This window comes from Eschscholzia californica, unplaced genomic scaffold (genome assembly GCF_041429995.1).
Source record: "Eschscholzia californica isolate CP2 unplaced genomic scaffold, dmEscCali1.0.p SCAF_2, whole genome shotgun sequence".
Classification (NCBI taxonomy): domain Eukaryota; kingdom Viridiplantae; phylum Streptophyta; class Magnoliopsida; order Ranunculales; family Papaveraceae; genus Eschscholzia; species Eschscholzia californica.
The window spans coordinates 3,671,020-3,689,467 of record NW_028238309.1 but is presented as its reverse complement, the minus strand read 5'-3'; the positions used below and the strand labels follow the sequence as shown (position 1 = coordinate 3,689,467).

General features: G+C 33.8%; 1 protein-coding gene and 1 pseudogene across 2 annotated transcripts; one reads left to right on the top strand and one right to left on the bottom strand.

The window, feature by feature from the left end:
* Positions 1 to 769: 769 nt before the first annotated feature.
* On the bottom strand, positions 770 to 1,836 carry LOC147555363 (membrane protein PM19L-like). Its single transcript, XM_086662889.1, has 2 exons — positions 1,544 to 1,836; positions 770 to 1,449 (listed from the first exon to the last, which is right to left on the bottom strand). The coding sequence occupies exons 1-2, from the start codon at positions 1,671 to 1,673 to the stop codon at positions 1,028 to 1,030; spliced, it is 552 nt and encodes a 183-aa protein (XP_086519015.1). The 5' UTR covers positions 1,674 to 1,836; the 3' UTR covers positions 770 to 1,027.
* Positions 1,837 to 6,840: 5,004 nt separating this feature from the next.
* On the top strand, positions 6,841 to 8,503 carry LOC147555362 (protein CANDIDATE G PROTEIN-COUPLED RECEPTOR 7 pseudogene; annotated as a pseudogene). The gene has a single exon (XR_015234918.1). The product of XR_015234918.1 is annotated as a protein CANDIDATE G PROTEIN-COUPLED RECEPTOR 7 pseudogene (transcript).
* Positions 8,504 to 18,448: the final 9,945 nt, after the last annotated feature.

Here is an 18,448-nt window from a genome sequence, read left to right as displayed (position 1 = left end):
TATCACATTTTATTGTGTTTCTAATTTAGTGCTTCATTTTATTTTCAATAGTTGGTCACTTATGGTAAGTGAAGTGAGAGAAATAATACCCTACCATAATTTCTTGAATTCCAAAAAGAATTTACTAAATTAATATGGGTAAAAATGGAAAAGCAAAACTTGTGAAAAAAAGTTGTATTTTCAAAGTGGGACTCTTAATTTGGGACGGAGGGAGTATTTAGGAATCCTAATTTGAGTCTATCTAGAAGTTTCTAAGTTCCTATAAAAGGAAGTCAGGTCTATCCTTGTTATTCAGATCAGAGAATATTATCAACCAAGTTTATTATTATTCAAGTTATTAATCAAGTTTATTGTTTATCGTTATTTTATCAGTTTTATTTCGTTAGTTTAGTTTATTAACAATGGTGGATTCCATTACTTTTACGCTTCCGCAACAATCTACATCAATTGGAGAATATGGAGAAGCATTCTACAACTGATTATCTAACTAGTTGGCAGACAGATCTCTTTATCGGAATTTCCATCAGAGCAAATGAACATCATTGAAGATTATAGATCAGGTAGATCATACTTAAGAAGTTAATTTTTGCTTGTCTATTTTTTTTTTTTAGAGAAAAAAAATAAACGAAATCCATGGGATGTGATCCATAACCCAACTTGGGCGTTTAACAAAGTTGACAAAGCTTAAACAACTACCCAAAGTTAAACAACTAATACAAAACAAAGCTTAAACAACTACCCAACTTGGGCGTTTAACAAAGTGAAAAGATGTCAAAGCCAATGATTCAACATTACACCATAGTTAAACAATTAATACAAAACAAATACATTACATTGCCACAAAGTTAAACAACTACCCAAACACTTCAAATTAAACCATAGAGTTACAACACAAAACACTTCCAAATTAAACCCTAATCTACCCTCTACCCATTCAACATTCAGAAGAACCACATTAAAAAAAAACCCACCATTTCTTCTTCTTATGTTCTTTAGAGAGGCTTGTAGTTTTACATATTTACATATACTAAACCCTAGAACCAACTCCAACACCACCACCACCACCAACACCTTTATGTGCCGGATCAACCCCCGCTCCGGCACCGTAATCCGAATCACGATACCCAGGTCCATATTTGCTACTATAAACACCAGCATGAATTAACAACACATAGAGAAGCTGAGTGAACATCAAGACTATGATTAACCCTTCTAGAACTCTTAGTCTAAACCCTCTCCGACCGCCGATTCCGATTTCTTTACATGCTAAACCAAAAGCTAAGGCTGTTATTGCCCAAGCTACTATTGATGATGATCCAGCTGCAGCTAAACTGTCATTTCTCCATGCCCTAATATGACTTCCTCCTGCTAGTTTTGATGCCACTCCCACTACTCCAGCTAGTATTGAGAATATTAGGAAGAACATTGTTGCCCCATTCCCTCCAAACCCTAATTTCAATTAACAAAAAAAAACTTAATTAGCACATTAGCAAACATATTAATAAAAATATAAAACTATCCCATTATTGAACTAATTACCTACCAGGGTAATGAGTTTGGCCATTGATGAACTTGTTAAGACTCCAACTAGCAAAACCCAAAACAAAGATATACAATATCAAGTTAAGAAACAACAAAGGAGCTGCTATATTCCTTCCCACTGTCTGTGCCATATCTATCTATCTATATGATCAACTAATAAACCCTAACTTTTTTTTTTCTTTCTCTCTAGCTAGAATATTAAACCCACTTGTAACTTCCTAATCAGATACCCAAACAGTAGTACTTGTGATTATTGATATAAAATGTTTGAAAGATGATTTTGTATTTGGTAGTAGAATGGAAGAAGATGAAGATTAGGGTTTTATATAAAGGATGAGAAATATTTGAGGAGAGACAAGTAGATGAGACGTGGTTGTCTAGTGATAGTTTGGAACTGATTGAGTGACATGTGGTGAAGTAAATTGATCACGTGTCAAGTTTGAGCTGCTCTTCTTTAAACATCTCTCTCCTTATTAATTACTTACGTGTGAACCTCTTTCCACCCCACGCTCCAACGGAGGGGTTGGGCAAAAGGCCCATTCCTTTCTCCAAAAAGAGAAGCAGGCCCACTGCACACAAGGAATGAGGGGCAGGTCCAATAATCAAGTGATGGTGGGAAATTACAACACTAGGGAAACTTTTACTCTTATTTACACAAATTGCCACCCCGAAATTACAGAAATGCCATAAAAAAATCCGGCTTTTCACGTTTCTCTCTCTACACTTTATTCTCCACTTTCTCTCTCTACATTTATTATCCACAGTCATCCTCTCCATCTCTCTCTCTCTCTCAAATCTAAAATAAATTCTTTCTCTTTCTACAAATATATTTTTGTTCCTCTTTTTAAATACTTTCTCTCTTTGTGAGTTTTTTTCTTTTGTTTTAGGCATGGTATTTTCTTAAAATCTTAAAGTTCTTTTCTTTTTTAGATAGATGTTGCATTATTTTTTGTCAAATTTTTAATTCCATTAATCTACAGATTTATATTTCCCTTTTCAGGTTTCATTCCATTTATAATCAAAAGTTATATACAATTCTTCCAAAACATAAGTTATTTTAGTGAAACAATTTACTGTACTTTGTAACATTTACTGTATTTATGCTTATGTACAAATAGACACGTGTATTGCACACGAATGTATATGTTGACAAATTATGTTTTGGTAAAACTTCAACCGTAAGTTCATGTCATTTTGAAATGTGCAGTAAATTTTCTAATGTACTCCTATAGAAGTTTGCAACCTACATTTGAAAATATGCATAATCTAATGTACTCACATTTTGGGATATACAGTAAATTAGGAAATGTACTGTAAATTAGGAAATGTACCTTGTACAAGTCTGTACCCCACATTAGGAAATGTACTTTAAATACTTTCTCTCTTTGTAATTTTTTTCTTTTATTTTAGGTATGATATTTTCTTAAAATCTTAAAGTTCTTTTCTTTTTTGGATAGATGTTGCATTATTTTTTGTCAAATATTTCATTCTATTTATATTAGTCTTTCAAGTTTCAAATTTATCTACAGATTTATATTTTTCTTTTCAGGTTTCATTCCATTTATAATCAAATGTCATATACATTTCTTCCAAAACATAAATAATTTTAGTGAAACAATTTACCGTATTTTGTAACATTTACTGTATTTTTGCTTATTTACTAATAGACATGTGTATTGCACACGAATGTATATGTTGAAAAATTATGTTTTGGTGATATTTCAACCGTAAGTTCATGTCGTTTTTGAAATGTGCAGTACATTGTCTAATGTACTCCGTATAGAAGTTTGCAACCTACATTTAGAAATGTGCATAATCTAATGGACTCACATTTTGGAATATACAGTAAATTAGGAAATGTACTGTAAATTAGGAAATGTACCATGTACAAGTCTGTAACCTACATTAAGATTTATCTTGTATCGGAAATTATTTATTTACAAAACATTGTAACTGTACGATATATGATAATTTATTGTGTATCAGAAATTATTTATTTACATGACACTTTTGTATTGAGATTTATCTTGTGTATCGGGAATTGTTTTATTTATTAGCCTTTGGTTATGTACTAAACACTTTTGTACTGGGAATTTTCTTGTGTACCGAAAACTGTTTTATGTACTGGTCATTTGGTTATTTACTAAACATTTTTTACTGGAGTTTTCTTGTGTACCGGAAATTGTTTTATGTACTATACAATTTTTTTATATTTCTAGGTCACTTTTGTACTAGGAATTATCTCGTGTACCGGGAATTGTTTTATTTACTAGCCATTTGGTTATTTACTAAACACTTTTGTACTGAGAATTTTCTTGTGTACCGGGAATTGTCTTGTGTACTGGAATTTTTTTAGTAAAGAAAATAAAATAGTCAACGCAGATCAAGTTAAGGATAACTCCTAAATTGAAAAATTTAAACGTTTAAGAAAAAAAATTCACAGTTGCAACCTTGACAAAATGCGGTAAAAGATAGAAATATGAAACAAATGAAACTAAAAAATGTACAGTGAACTTCCACATGACAAAGAAACGTGGGAACTTTCACATGAACCGGGAATTTTGAAATGTACAGGACATTTGGATACTTACTAAACATTTTTCACTGGGAATTTTCTTGTGTACAGGAAATTGTTTTATTAACTATACATTTTTTTTATTTCTAGGTCACTTTTGTATTAGCAATTATCTCGTGTACCGGGAATTATTTTATGTACTGGCCCTTTGGTTATGTACGTGACACTTTTATATTGGAATTTTTGTATGTACATAGTCTCCCTCTCTTTCTCTTCAATGTCCAAACTTCCTTTTCCCATCTCTCTCTATAAATGTATAAACCCACACGCCCACAGTTATAATCTCCTAACTCGATCCATCAATCTCGCCCAACCCCATCTCTAAAACATCCACCGACCTAACCATTTCTCTCCTCCCCAAATCAATTTTACAAGATTACCTGCTGAAACCTCTCTCTCTCTCTCTCTCTGTTTATATATGCATTCTAAGGTTAGATAGATCAAAATGGGTATAAAATCTTTAATCAGTCTCCAAATGATTCCATGGTGTTTTCCCCTTTTATAAAATTTTTGGAAATTTCTCCAAAATCTATTAATCTCTGACTCTCTGTTTAAGAAAAAGATTTCACGTTGCAACCTTGACAAAATAAGGACAAAGATAGAAATATGAGGCGAATGAAACTAAAAAATGTACAATGAACTTCCACATGACAAAGAAATGTGGGAACGGTAAAATGTAGCGGGAACTGAGAAATGTACACTACATTTCAACACGTAAAGGTATATCTATGACGTTAAATTTAACAAAAAATGGTACAATATCTAAGAAAACCAGGAGTTGTTCAATGCGTCATTCTATGCACTCAACATTTTAATATATTCGGAACAAATATGTGAAATAAAAAAGCAAAAATAGTAAAAGCACATCAAGTTAAGGATAACTCCAGATTTGATTTCTTTACCATTCAATGTTTATCAAATCTTCATAGTAAAAGGTAAAGAATCTTACAAAACTCGTATATTATTGTATAGAATTAGGGTTTATCAAACCAACTCCAAAGACCAACAAAAATACAACCAATTTTTTTGTACCGTCCTAGTGATTTCGTGATTTTCTAAACAGTAAACACCAGCTCCAAAGATTAACAAGAATATATTAAAGAAACCAACCTAACACCACTATCACCAATTTTTTTGTACTAGAAGGGGCAAATCTGATTTCTTGATTTTCTGAACAATATACACCATCGTACTCAATCCTTTATAGATCTGTGATTTCTACAAATTTCTGGATCTTCTAGTGTCTTCTGATCTTGATTTTCTCTTGGTTCTTAGAAAAAAAGAGGTCAGATCTGAGTTTTCAAAAGAGATAAAGTCTATAGAAATAATTTATGTATTTGATAACTCTATATCTAAAAGAATATGGATTATGAACCCTAAATCTCTTTGGTTAGAGAGTAACACAGAGAGAATGGAAAGGAAACTATACTTGTTAAAGAGAAAAAAAAAATTGCAGGAGATATTTAAAGAAGTTGGAAGCTTTTTAGAGTGAGAAAGAGAGAAAGGGAATATATTTGTGGAGTTAGGGGGAAGGAGGGTAATGGGGGTATTTGCAAAAAAATGACACATTTTTGTTGCACCTTTTCAGTCGGACCCACCACTCCCTGACGCCTTGGACCTGATCCGTTTTTCATGTCTGCCTTGGACCTTCCCCGTAATAGGGTATCACTTTTTGGTCCCTTGACTAAAAAAGGCCGCTCCAACGGCCATATCCACTTGTAACTAAATTTTAGTATTTTACTCCCTAAATTTGAGAGTTTTTCATATGAGAAATGATGAGTGTATAATTAAAAATGTGGAAATTGTGTCAATATGTAAATGATAGTTGTGAAGAAGAGAACTGGGATTGGAGTGTTTATTGCTGCTCCATATTTCCAAGATTGTCACATCAGATCTCGATATTATTTACAGACTTTTAGTTGTACTAGCATCAGATCAGGTAAAATGTATTGAGTCGATTTCATAAGTGTCACCTAGATGTATCCAAGTATTAGGTACGTAACGTATTTCTATATACTTTGGTTACTAATCATTTTTTATCAGTAATCTTAATTATATATTTGGCTATACAACACAAACTCCCTAATTTTTTTAGCTAGTTGATCTTATTACGAAATCCTTTAATTTTATTATGAGTTTCTCTATTAGTATTATCCCATGGGTCGATATTAGAATTTGTAAATTAGGAAATTTTTACTTATTAAGATGTTTTCAGATAAAGTTAGGTGCAATAGATTTAAATAGTATCAGAACAAGTGTGTTAGAGATGGGATGAGACTTGGTAACTGTGAGAGTAGTCTCACATGGAAGAATAAATATCTAGAAATCAAGAATATAATGTTCAGGTCCTCTACACTCATTACTAATTGGTTTTGAGTTAGATGACCACAAACTTAACATGGTATTAGAGCTAAGGCCACACATGACAGATTTAAAAGTCACATGTGTTCCTTGTCAGTCCAAAAAAAGAAAATACGTGTTAGACTAACCACGACACACGTTAGGGACGTGTGAAAATAGTCCCACATGCCAATTGGTTTTGGGTTGGATGAGGGGGAGTGTCATAGTGAGCATTATCTATTTATCTCAAGTCGCCAGACACTAAAATTTGAAAAGTAGTTAACCCATGAGCCTTGGAAGTGATGTAATTGAAGATTCCATAATATGTGGACTTCCCATAAAAGAGATCCAATCACTTATACTAATTCACGCCACACAAAACGCTTCACTTAGATCCAATTCTTCATTTTCTTCATTCTAATGAAGAATTCATCATCATCATCATAATATGGGTATTCTCTATAATCCTCCTCCTCCTACAATTCTTCAATTGTTCTTCATTCTAATCATCATCTCAAGCGTTCCAAAATCAGTTTCAGAGATCAAAGATACACGAATAGTCGAAGATTCAAGACCTATGATCCTTTTCGAACAATTCGGGTTTGCTCAAGATGGTCATATTTCAATAACTATTAACAATCTTTCATGGAAATCAAAACATTCTCATGAAATTCAACTTGAATTAGACCCATCTTCAATGGGTTTTTTCTTAGTTAAAGAATCATCATATTCATTAATCTTAAATGAATCGGAATATACCGATCGTTTTTGTGTCGTTTATAGCCGTTTCGTTAAACTAATCTACAAATTCGAAAAACTCGGTTTATTAACATATAATGGTTCAATTATAGTTAATGATCCTGGTGAATATAATTTCGTTTTCGGTAATTGTCAACCCGAATTTGAAATCTCCATGAATGTACATTATGAAATCTACAATTTAGTTGATGGTACTACTAAAGATTATCTTCCTGCAGGTCAAACTCCATTACCAAACTTATATTTCATGTTCTTTATAGTATATGCAGGATTTTTCGGAATATGGGTATTTGTTTGTATCAAACAACGATTAAATGTCGATAAAATTCATATAATAATGGCAGCATTACTTGTTTTTAAAGCACTTAAGATGATTTGTGCAGCAGAAGAGAAAGTTTATGTGAGAAGAACAGGAACTAGTCATGGTTGGGATATAGCTTTCTATATTTTCGGGTTTTTTAAAGGTATAATGTTGTTTACTGTGATTGTTCTTATTGGAACTGGTTGGTCATTTTTGAAACCCTATTTACAAGATAGAGAGAAGAAGGTTTTAATGGTGGTAATTCCTTTACAAGTTTTAGAAAATATAGCTTCGACTATAATCGGTGAAACAGAACCCTCAACTAATAAGGATTGGTTAAAATGGAATGAGGTATTTTTGTTGATCGATATCGTTTGCTGTTGTGCTGTTTTTCTTCCTATAATTTGGTCTATAAGAAGTTTGCAAGAAGCGTCGAAAACCGATGGAAAAGTAGCGAAAAATCTAGAGAAGTTAACACTTTTTAAGAGATTTTACGTCGTTGTTATTGGGTATCTTTATTTTACTAGAGTTGTGGTTATTGTTTTTAGTAGAATTGTTGTTTATCGATTCCAATGGCTTATTATAGCAGCGGTTGAAGGTGCTAGTCTAGCATTTTATACATTTACATTCTATAATTTTCAGCCGATTCAGAAGAACCCGTATCTTGAAATCAACGACAAAGAAGAAGAAGAAAAAGAAGAAGACCAAGACGGTTTCGAAGAAGATGATGATCCTTTTCAACTCTAGTTTCATAGTTTTATGTTGGTTCCTCAAAAGAAGAAGACCAAGACGGTTTCGAAGAAGATGATGAACCTTGTTAATGGATATTTGAGTTGGAAATCTTTCTCTGCTTTTTCAATTCAAGTTATTAGAACAGAGTAGTTTAGGCATACTTGTCTTATATATGGAAAATGGGAATGGGTTTGAATTTGTTGGCATTGGCTCATTTTGATTCAAAGGCAAATTATGATAGTATATATTCTTGTTTGTGATGTTCTGTTAAATTTATTTTTAGGTACTAGTAATTATAGTCTGTGGTAAGGAGCATTGCACGAGTTTTTATGTACCCTTTGGAGGTAAGAGACGAAAACGATCTAAGATATTCAGTATTAGGGTGATATTGTGCGAAAGAAAATAAGAAACTGTAAAGCGATGAATCAAATCGGTGTCTTATAAATGCTTTAGGAGGTTATAAATATCACATTGCCTTACGGAGGACTTGTTTAAACTATGATAAAGTTGGTGTAAGTGCATTAAATTGTGTTACCATATTCAATTATCGCCCAGATATAACTTAATGGGCCTAAGTGAACCCATACAAGGGCCCATATAAATGAACAAGATGATAAGCCCATAAAAGGGCCCATATAAAGTGTGTGCGACTGTACTTTTTTAGGAGTGTTACATACGCCCCTCATTTTTGTTGAGGGGACCGTTTCCCTCCTGCTCCCCTTAAAGATTTATGCCAAAGGTGCTTTAAACACTTCATGGGTGGGTGAGTGAGTGGGGAAGAGAGTGGAAATAGATGAAGTGGAGGTGAGAAGTGAGATAAAGGCGAGTAGAAGAGAGATGAAGTGGAGGTGAGAAGTTCACTTTCTCTCTCTAAATCTGGTCCGGCCACCTCACCCGGTCGGGATTCACTCGGGAGAGTGTCAGGGCATAACAACATTTTCCTTTTTCCAAACCTAAACTCTTTTCCGTTTAGCAAGGCCGGCCCTGGGCCCAAAGCGAACAAAGCGTCGCTTTGGGCCCCCAAATTTAGGGGCCACATTTAGGAGGAATTCAACTTTGAGGTGCCTTTAAAATCTTCCGTCATACTCACAACTTTGTATATGAAAGGGCCACAATAATGTATTTTCTTGGAAAGTAGGGCCACAAGACCACAACAATGTTGTTTTAATTAAATCCAAAACAAAGTAACCATATATGGACCCCACAGCAGTGTATTTATACTCTTGCTAATATCTCCTCCCCTCTCCTCTCCTCTCATCAGTCTCATACTATTTCTCTCTCCCACCCTTCTCTCACATTCCCTCTAGTTATATTATATATTTTAATTAATTTTACTTTTTTTGGCTTGTTATTTTGATTCATTGACACATATTCAAGGAATTATAATTGTTATCACTATCATCATACATTCATACTAACTATCATTATAGAGCTTTTAACCAAAAAAACTATCATTATAGAATTTCAACAAAAAAAAAAACTATCATTATTGATATTATCATAAATATAAATTTTATTTTAGTTACACAATCATTACAAAGGTCATCAAACTACTTTATTTGTACTTTAGTAACTCCAGTTCGATGAACCATATATTCCACATCTGAGAATCGAATTTGGGAGCTCCAGAGTTTCAGAATACTTACCAACTTAGCTATTAGTTCTTGGTTAAAAAATTTTATTTCGTAAATTTAGTAATAGACTCAAAATAACTTTTATATAACAATACACGAACTATTTTCTTAAGTAATCTGAACGACTCGAATTTATATAGTATTAACTTATTATGACAAAGCTATCACCACAAGAAAGTTGCATTACGAGCACAATTAATTTTTACAAAAAAAATAGGCTATTTAGTTATGACTAAATTTTCTTGTCTTGGTCTAGTCTCTGCTAAACAACTATCAAACCTCCATTACCACAACACTTATGCCTCAATTTTTTTTCCCTACAAGTCTTGTTGAACCATTGAATCAGAAGTTCGATTAAGGACTGACTTCGAATCCGAGCGGATTTTCAAGTACCTCGATTAGACCGTTTGAGTCATACTGCATAGTAATTAACGTAAGTTTCATGTTTAAACTCGACATTAGAGGTAAGGAAAACGAAGAAATTCCAACGTATAATTTTTTTTATATTGTGAAACACATGTGGGCCACATTCTTTAAACTCGCTTCGGGCCTCCGAAATCTCCGGACCGGCCCTGCCGTTTAGGTTGCCCTGTTATTGCTAAAGTCTCTCATTTCACATTAACCACCTACCCTTTGATAGCCGGGGAGGGTCATACGGGCGTCTACATATAGGCAGCCTTGCAACAAAAAAAACTTTTGCGTAGCAATGGAGTTTTGCTCCATTAGTAGTACATTCACTGTGAAATTTGGAGGTCATAGGAATTGAAACAAGGTAGACTAGTCGAGCATGACTTTTGTTAATGAGTGTCTAGGAGTTTTTTTTTTTTTTTTTGGAAAGATGAACATATTTCATACTTTATGATGTATCCATGTCAGATGAACCATGTATTATATGCAATTGTAATTCCGTATTTAAAAGAAATAGTCAAAATTAAGTAAAAAGATGCCTACTCCTTAAGTCGGCAACCATCACGTCAAATTATCTCTTTCGGTCTTTTCATTCAGAGAGTTGTTGTATGCACAGACAGACATTCCCTTTTCTTTAAGCCATTTTTACTATCTTTAACAATACTCTTGTTTGGCCCGACAACACATGGTTCAAGATAGTTCGGGAAGGCAAAATTTTTAGATGATGTCACCCTGATGTCAGGTATTTGTATTCTCGTGTTATTCAGATCATTTATGGTCGGGTCAAATAACATGACTACATGACTGTAACCTAGACATGTTAGGTTACACATGTTGGCTTTATTGCGACCTAGAATAGCATTATTGCAACCTAGACATGTTAGGTTACACATGTTACTTTTATTGGACCTAGAATAGTATTATAGCAACTTATAATGCAACACTTGGCCCGAAATAGTTCGAGAAGATAAAATTTTAACACGACGTCAGGTGTTTTGCGTTCTCGTGCTATTCAGGCCACTTATTGTCGGGCGAAATAACATTATGGCGACCTAGAATGCAAGCACTTTATTTTTAAACGGTACACCAGGAATGGTACTAGACCTTAAATAGAATGCAACCGCTTCTTCTTTTCTTGCACATGTTAGGTTGCAATTTTACCACGGTCACATATGAATTCTTCAAAACTTTATTTGCTTATTACATTTTTTTTTTGTTGAAATATTTGCTTATTACATCACTATGATATTCTTATGGTTATGGAGACGATCAAAATATATATGAGACGAAACATGATCTTCCATCTTCACAAACGATCATATCATCCGTCAGAGAAAAATAAGAATTGTATTAATTACAAAACATTCTCATATCTCCAATAAGAAATTCAGTACTTCATCTGTTCAACTTCCATGTTAGTCTTACTTCTTAATTAATGAGAGATTCTCTGTACACAAATTTATTGATTGCACTGGCTCATAAGGAGAATGTTATAATATACCTTAAATGTCATTATTTATAATTTATAAAGATAATCTTCATAAGACTTCATTTTTAATGCTTGAATTGTAGTTTGTTATCATATGTAAAATGTTAATCAGATTAAATTTCTACATGATTAGTTTGAGCGAAACAAAGAAATTCATATATAGATTGTTTTTTTTTTCTCTTGTTAATTATCTGAAAATTATCCGTTTGAAACAGTTTTAATCGATCATCTAGAGAAACCCAACTCACGAGCCAGTTTGACCGACCAAATAATATATTTGTACATGTGTATTAGTTTTTTTTTTTGAAAACCGATTACATTGTCGTTACAATTGGCATTGAATACATCAAAAATGTGATAAGCTTGCTATCCGCCCACTCACACTCTAACATGATCTGGCCTATAACCCACTCAAACTCTAACATAATCTGGCCTATAGCCTAACTGCACTACATTATTTATACCCTAATAATCCCAATTCAAATAACCAATAACCTGGCCTGTAGCCCAACTACATAATGGCCTAGTTCAACAAAAAATAAATAAATAGATAATGACCTAAAGCCCAATTCAAACCTGGGGCCTCTAGGGGTTTCTGGAATTTATGTCAACACCTTGTAACCACTTGGGCTACCAACTGTTGACATGTGTTGACGTGTATATTAGTTATATAATTACTTTATTTGAACAAAATTTACTTTATAAATAAACATTTGGGTGCTTCTATAGGCACCGGGCCAAAAGGCTGTTAGCATCCAAAAATTATATTGACTCGAGTCAATGGCTATTGACCCGAGGTCTCTATAAGCACCGGTTTTTAATGTGGGTTAGGTTCACCTTTGTTTGCTTCTTCCATCTTCTTCTTCCAAGAATCCCAACTGACATCAATTTTCAGCCCATGTCTACAGTCTACTCCAAACCCTAACTTCGCCTCTAGATGATATAAGTGACTGATGTATATCCTCTATCCTTGGAGATGAACTATAGAGAATAATAGCGAAGACAACAGTCATAGAGAATAATCAAGAAATATATGGGAGAGTGAAAAAAGTGTGGTTAATAAGGAACAATTCAAAAAGTAAAAGTAAATCAATCAATTTGTCACTGAGTAACAAACAGATATGAAATGGAGGAGGAACAAAAGCAGAAGTGAGGGAAGAGTAGTTTTAAAACAAAAAAAACTGTTTATTTCTTTTATCAGGTAATGTTTTTATCAGATTTTGATCAGACCCTTTAATCAATTCATGAGATATAAGGAAGAAGATGAGATCAAAAGAAGTAGATGATGACCCTTTAATCAATTCGTTAGATATAAAGAAGAAGATGAGATCAAAAGAGGTAGATGATGACGTCTCTAGGGGACGCCGTCACGCCCTGGCTCATCTCCAGACTTACTTCCTCTCTCTAGAAAAATCAGACGCCAATTGAACTGCAAGAGCAGTTGATAATATTTGGTGAGTAGAGTTTGGTTGACTTAGAGAGAGAAAGTTTGAAATTAAGATTTCTGGTTAGTTTTGTTAGACCGGTGTTACGGGGAAATAAGCAAAGTTTCCGGGGTAATAAGTTTTGGGTGGAAACAAATTTTTTTTGTTTACTCCAAACATCACCCTTTCAATTTTTTTTTGTTCTTTCTTCTTCTCCTCTCACCTCAACGAGAACCCCACCGACTTCCACCATTAATGTCGACGACTTCCACCGGATTCTGGTGACCTCAACAACAACTCTAAACCCTGAATATAATAACTAGTAAAAGAAATAAAAGAAAAACAGTAAAATTGACCTATTATTACGTAATATAGTATAATAAACAAAACAAAAAAAATTGATAGAGGAAGAAGATTACAGAAAAAGAAAGAAAACAAAATCAAAGAGAGATTTAGTCTTTAGAGAGAGGGAACTAAATATTCATTCTAGAGAGAGACAAAAACCATGAAAAATAGTTCAAGAACCAGGAAATCTTTAAAATTAAAGCTCAAGGTTATTAGGGTTTTTAGATGAAGGTGAAGCTAAAGTCTTTCTTCTTCTTTTATCACTTACTTCTCCTGATTCTTTCTATTTTATTTAAAATCCCCCATTATTTATTTAATTAGGGCTCTGAAATCTAATCAGAAACTTAAACCCTTTACATTCTAGCTGATTTTTGGATCATGGGATTCACAATGATTCCTATGATTCACGACTCAGTCAATGATTTTATAAGAAAATCGTGTGATTCTCTGTTAGTTACGATTTCTGCTGGATTTAGATCGAAATCCAACCGATTCGAACTCGTACGATTTGGATCCCAAATCCTACTATTTTAACATTACCAACCGATTCGAACTCGTACGATTTGGATCCCAAATCCTACTATTTTAACATTACTGGAGGAGAGGCAGATAAAGGAGAAGAGAGAGGGAGAAGAGAGAGAGAGAGAAATAACGGCCGGCTAATTTTACTCCGGTGACTTGAGGAGGAGGGAGGGTTTGGTTTGAGTTTTTTTGGGTTTGCACCGTCTTCCCCAGAAACTTTTCTGCTTTCCCCAGAAACTTTTCTGCTTTCCCCAAAACAGTGGCCTTTTGTTAGAGATGGATGGAGGGGGGTTAGGGTTAACTGAGAAGGGACGGTGCCTACATAGTTGGTTGGTGCTAATAGAGAAATGAACGGTTAGGTCTGGTGCTAACAGAGATGGATGCTAACAGACTTTTGGCTCGGTGCCTTTAGAAGCATTTATATTGATGATTTGATGACGATAAGAAAACCTTTGGACCTTCGTAATTGCATAATCTACTATCATCTCTTATCCGGTTAGATATAAGAAAGAAAATAGTAGTTTGTAGTGATTTTGGGATAGTTTTTCCTACAATTTTATTCGTTTCTCTAGCTCTATTTACAGATATTGACGTTTATAAAATATAGATAAGTATTAGAAAATAATATCTGAGGAGGTTAAGTCTCAACTTAAAATCCTACGTTATCTCATCAAAAAAAAAAAAACTTAAAATCCTACGTCATCTTCTAAAACGTCACAAGATGCCATTGTGGAATAAATAACAAATTGTTCACTGTGTAATGCTAGTAAGGTGTTTAGCAATACGCCCCATTTTTTAACAATTTCTTACAACTTTAGAACTATTATTAACAATATTTTTCATATATAATTGATAAATTATATGGACTCAAGAAATTAAAATCAACCCACTAATAAAAAAACAGGTAATTTTCTTCTTCCTTTTTTTTTCGTTGAAATGAGGTTATTTTCTTCTTAGCCCTTAATTTGTGACTAGTTATTTCTTTGGCCTTATATTTTTCGTAAATTTAAAATTGATTTTTTTCTCAAATCGATAATTAACTTTAACTGTTAACTTTTTTGTTTCAATAATGACCCTTATTCTTAAAAGAGTTTTTGGCGAAAGGGGCAGACATAAGTACAGAGTGATGAGTTTGAGGCATGCGGATGTTCGTTTTTTGAGCTTGGGGCGTGTACCAATTTTGACTAACTTTATCATCTAAAAAATAACTAGGTCAAACAACAGTTAACGTTAGTTAATGTGTCGTTTGGCAACACACAAATAAGTAACTTTTTGTTTATTTTAAGTAAAACAATTAGGTTGTTAATGCAAATTTTTTTCTCTTTACCTTTAAAATTTGACTTTCATTTGAGGTTCAAAATTTTTGGTTTTTGACTTCAAAGTTAAGTTACTTACATGTCCAACACATACACGGATGTTACTTGAGTATTTTTTTTTTCTTGTCTACTTTCGCTCAACCACAATACAAATTTGCACCACCACCACCACCATTGTCACACCGCCACCACCACCACACCTCAACCACCGCCATTGTCACACCTACACCACCACCACACCTCAACCACCTCCACCACCACCACCATCACCAAGCCTCCACTACCACCATTACCATCACCATATCTCCACCACCACCGCCACAAGCACCACACTTCCGCCACCACCACCACCATCACAAGAACCACACTTCCACCACCACCACACCATGACCGCCACACTACTTAAAACACCACCATTTTATCTCCATCACTACACGATAACTACCACAAAACCTCGAACACCACCATCATACTTCCATATGCTGATATCCGCCACACCACTATCACCAAGCCTACATCACCACTACCACCATCACCACGTATCCACCACCACTACCACCATCATAACTTTATTAAAGCAAAAGTACTTCAACTAGAAGCAAAAGTTCTTCTACTTTTGTTTGTCAAACGACACCTAAGTCTCCCGTTAGTCAAAAAAGGTGAGATGTCCCAAACACTTGTTTAATTTAACTTTTGATGTCCCAAACACTAAATTTTCAAATTCAAGTGTCCCTAACACTATTATAGCAAAAATTTTTTTTGAGAAATAATCAAAATAAAAATCTATACATCCATAAAATAGATTTACATAAATCTGCATACTCAACAAATCTCTCTGTTGGCCACCTCTCTCTCTCTCTCTCCCTCCCTCTCTCTCTCTCTCCCTCTCTATTTATCTCCCCCTTTGTTACTCTCTATTTCAGCAAATAGAGAATTTTCTTTGTCGGAAGCCTCATTCGTTTCATACGAAGGAAAAAGGTCTCATGTGAAACCCTAAAACTCTCGAGGTTACTTCATAGCTCTCTCACTTTCTCTCTTCTAATTGTTGCGGCAGAGGAGAAGGTTTTTACTTGAAAAGTTGAAATCTTAAAACTCTTCATGCAGATTACCAAGAAGGAAACCCTTCCTTATTTTGTCAGGACAATGGGAAGATAAGGAGAGACAGGGGCGGAGCTATAGGTGGGCTAAGCCGGGCTGCAGCCCGGGTCTTCCCACCTATAACCTCTACCTTTTGTTGGCTTTTTTACGACGTAGCCCGAGTCTTCCCACTTGATTTATACTTCGCGTTGAGCTTTTTAACCAAAGATTTCAGCAGCCCAGTTGGTAAGCCAAGAGGTTGATAACCATGAGGTCGTGTGTTCGAGTCCCCTTGCTAGTTATATTTGTTCTTTTTTTTAAACTACATCTTATATTAACATCCACAACTATTAACATCGACAACTATAACATAAATAAAGTTCTTCACTATTTTAAGGTCTAATTCTTGTGTATCTCCTCTATTTTAAACTAGTTTCCTTACTAGCAATAAAGTTCTTCACTATTTTAAACTAGTTCATATATTAACATCCACAAAGATTTCTATTAGTATTAAATCTAATAATGTCTATTTTGTATTAAAGATAGATATGGATCCAATGATACAATGATGTAGTTTAGCCAAAATTCTAAATTTTTCTAAATATAAATGTTAAAATGTGAACTAGCACTATGATAAGGGGGTGTATAGAAAAATTTTCGCGAACCCTTGATATAAGTTCAGCCCGCCCATACTCAAATTCCTGGCTCCGCCTCTGAGGAGAGACATTGGTAGGGCTCATCTAAATATTTCGACCCAACACTTGGATTATCCTGATACAAAATGTATTTTTCAATTCATCGCGTAAATTTATTTGATCTTTTTGAGCAACACTAGGCTACTTAAATCTTGATAGAGATTATTTTTTAATATTAAAATACTTTAATATTTACGAATAAATGAATATCTACGGATGTGCTAATTTTTAGACCAATTTTTGCGTGAACGCGTGGATGGATGCATGCAATCAAATTTGTGGTCATACTTTTTGTGATAGGTAGATTCGTTGACGAGGTTTATGAATATATGTGAATGTAGAGGTTTATGTGAATATGATTGGTGGATGTAAATAGGTTATTTTTTCTTTATTTTCATTTTGAATGTTTCTCAAAAATATTGCAAAACTTGTGTTAAGAGTATTTGAATTTAAAAATTAGTGTTTTGGGGCATCTCACGTTTTAAACTAACGCAAGAGTCAACTAACGTTAAGGGTTATTAGATGTCGTTACTTTTTGGATAATAAAGTTATTCAAAGTTAGTTTTTGCCCAAAACTCTAAAAAAACATCTACATGCCCAAACTTATCACCCGGTACTTATGTTTGTCCCTTACTCAAAATAACTTTTCTTAAAATGAATTCTCATTTATCTTTTCTATTTAATCTTCATGAGATTATTGCTTCTTCTTCTTCTTCTTCTCTAACCTCTCTTTTTCTCTCTATTTTAGCTGCAGATGCAACATTTGCCACTGACGTTAATTGTTAATTCTAAAACTTTCTTCAAAAAATTATGAAAGAGAGAGAGAGAGAGAAAGAGAGATGAAATCCGAAGAAACCTGATCATAATTGAAATAAAAGAAGACGGTCAAAGATCATCAAAACTCTTAAATCTTCAAAATGAAACTAGTCTTTCACTGAGAAAAAAACTTGTTGTCGTTGTTTTAGGTTTCTTTTTTACTTGCTTCAACCCTAGATAGACTACTTAGAGAGAAAGCTAAATTTCCCTCTTCACGACAACAAAAACAGATCATGAAAAACAAATAAAATACCAAAAACTTAAATAAATAGGAGAGAAGTAATCTAGATTGATCCATTGCAGAGAGAAAGCATATACACTACTTTCTTTGAACAATCACATTCCATGTTAGTAATTCATAGAAACAACAATAACAACGGACTGAAACTTATGATAAAGGTAACAGTGAGACTCAAATCAAAGATTTCTACGTAAGATATAAATCAAAGAAAATCTTCTCATATATACTTCCA

Bases quoted from the DNA above. Each gene is read 5' to 3' on its own strand.
- LOC147555363 (XM_086662889.1), bottom strand. From the start codon at position 1,673: ATGGCACAGACAGTGGGAAGGAATATAGCAGCTCCTTTGTTGTTTCTT. The intron at 1,450-1,543 runs GTAGGTAATTAG...AATTGAAATTAG, and splicing joins TGGCCAAACTCATTACCCTG to GGTTTGGAGGGAATGGGGCA.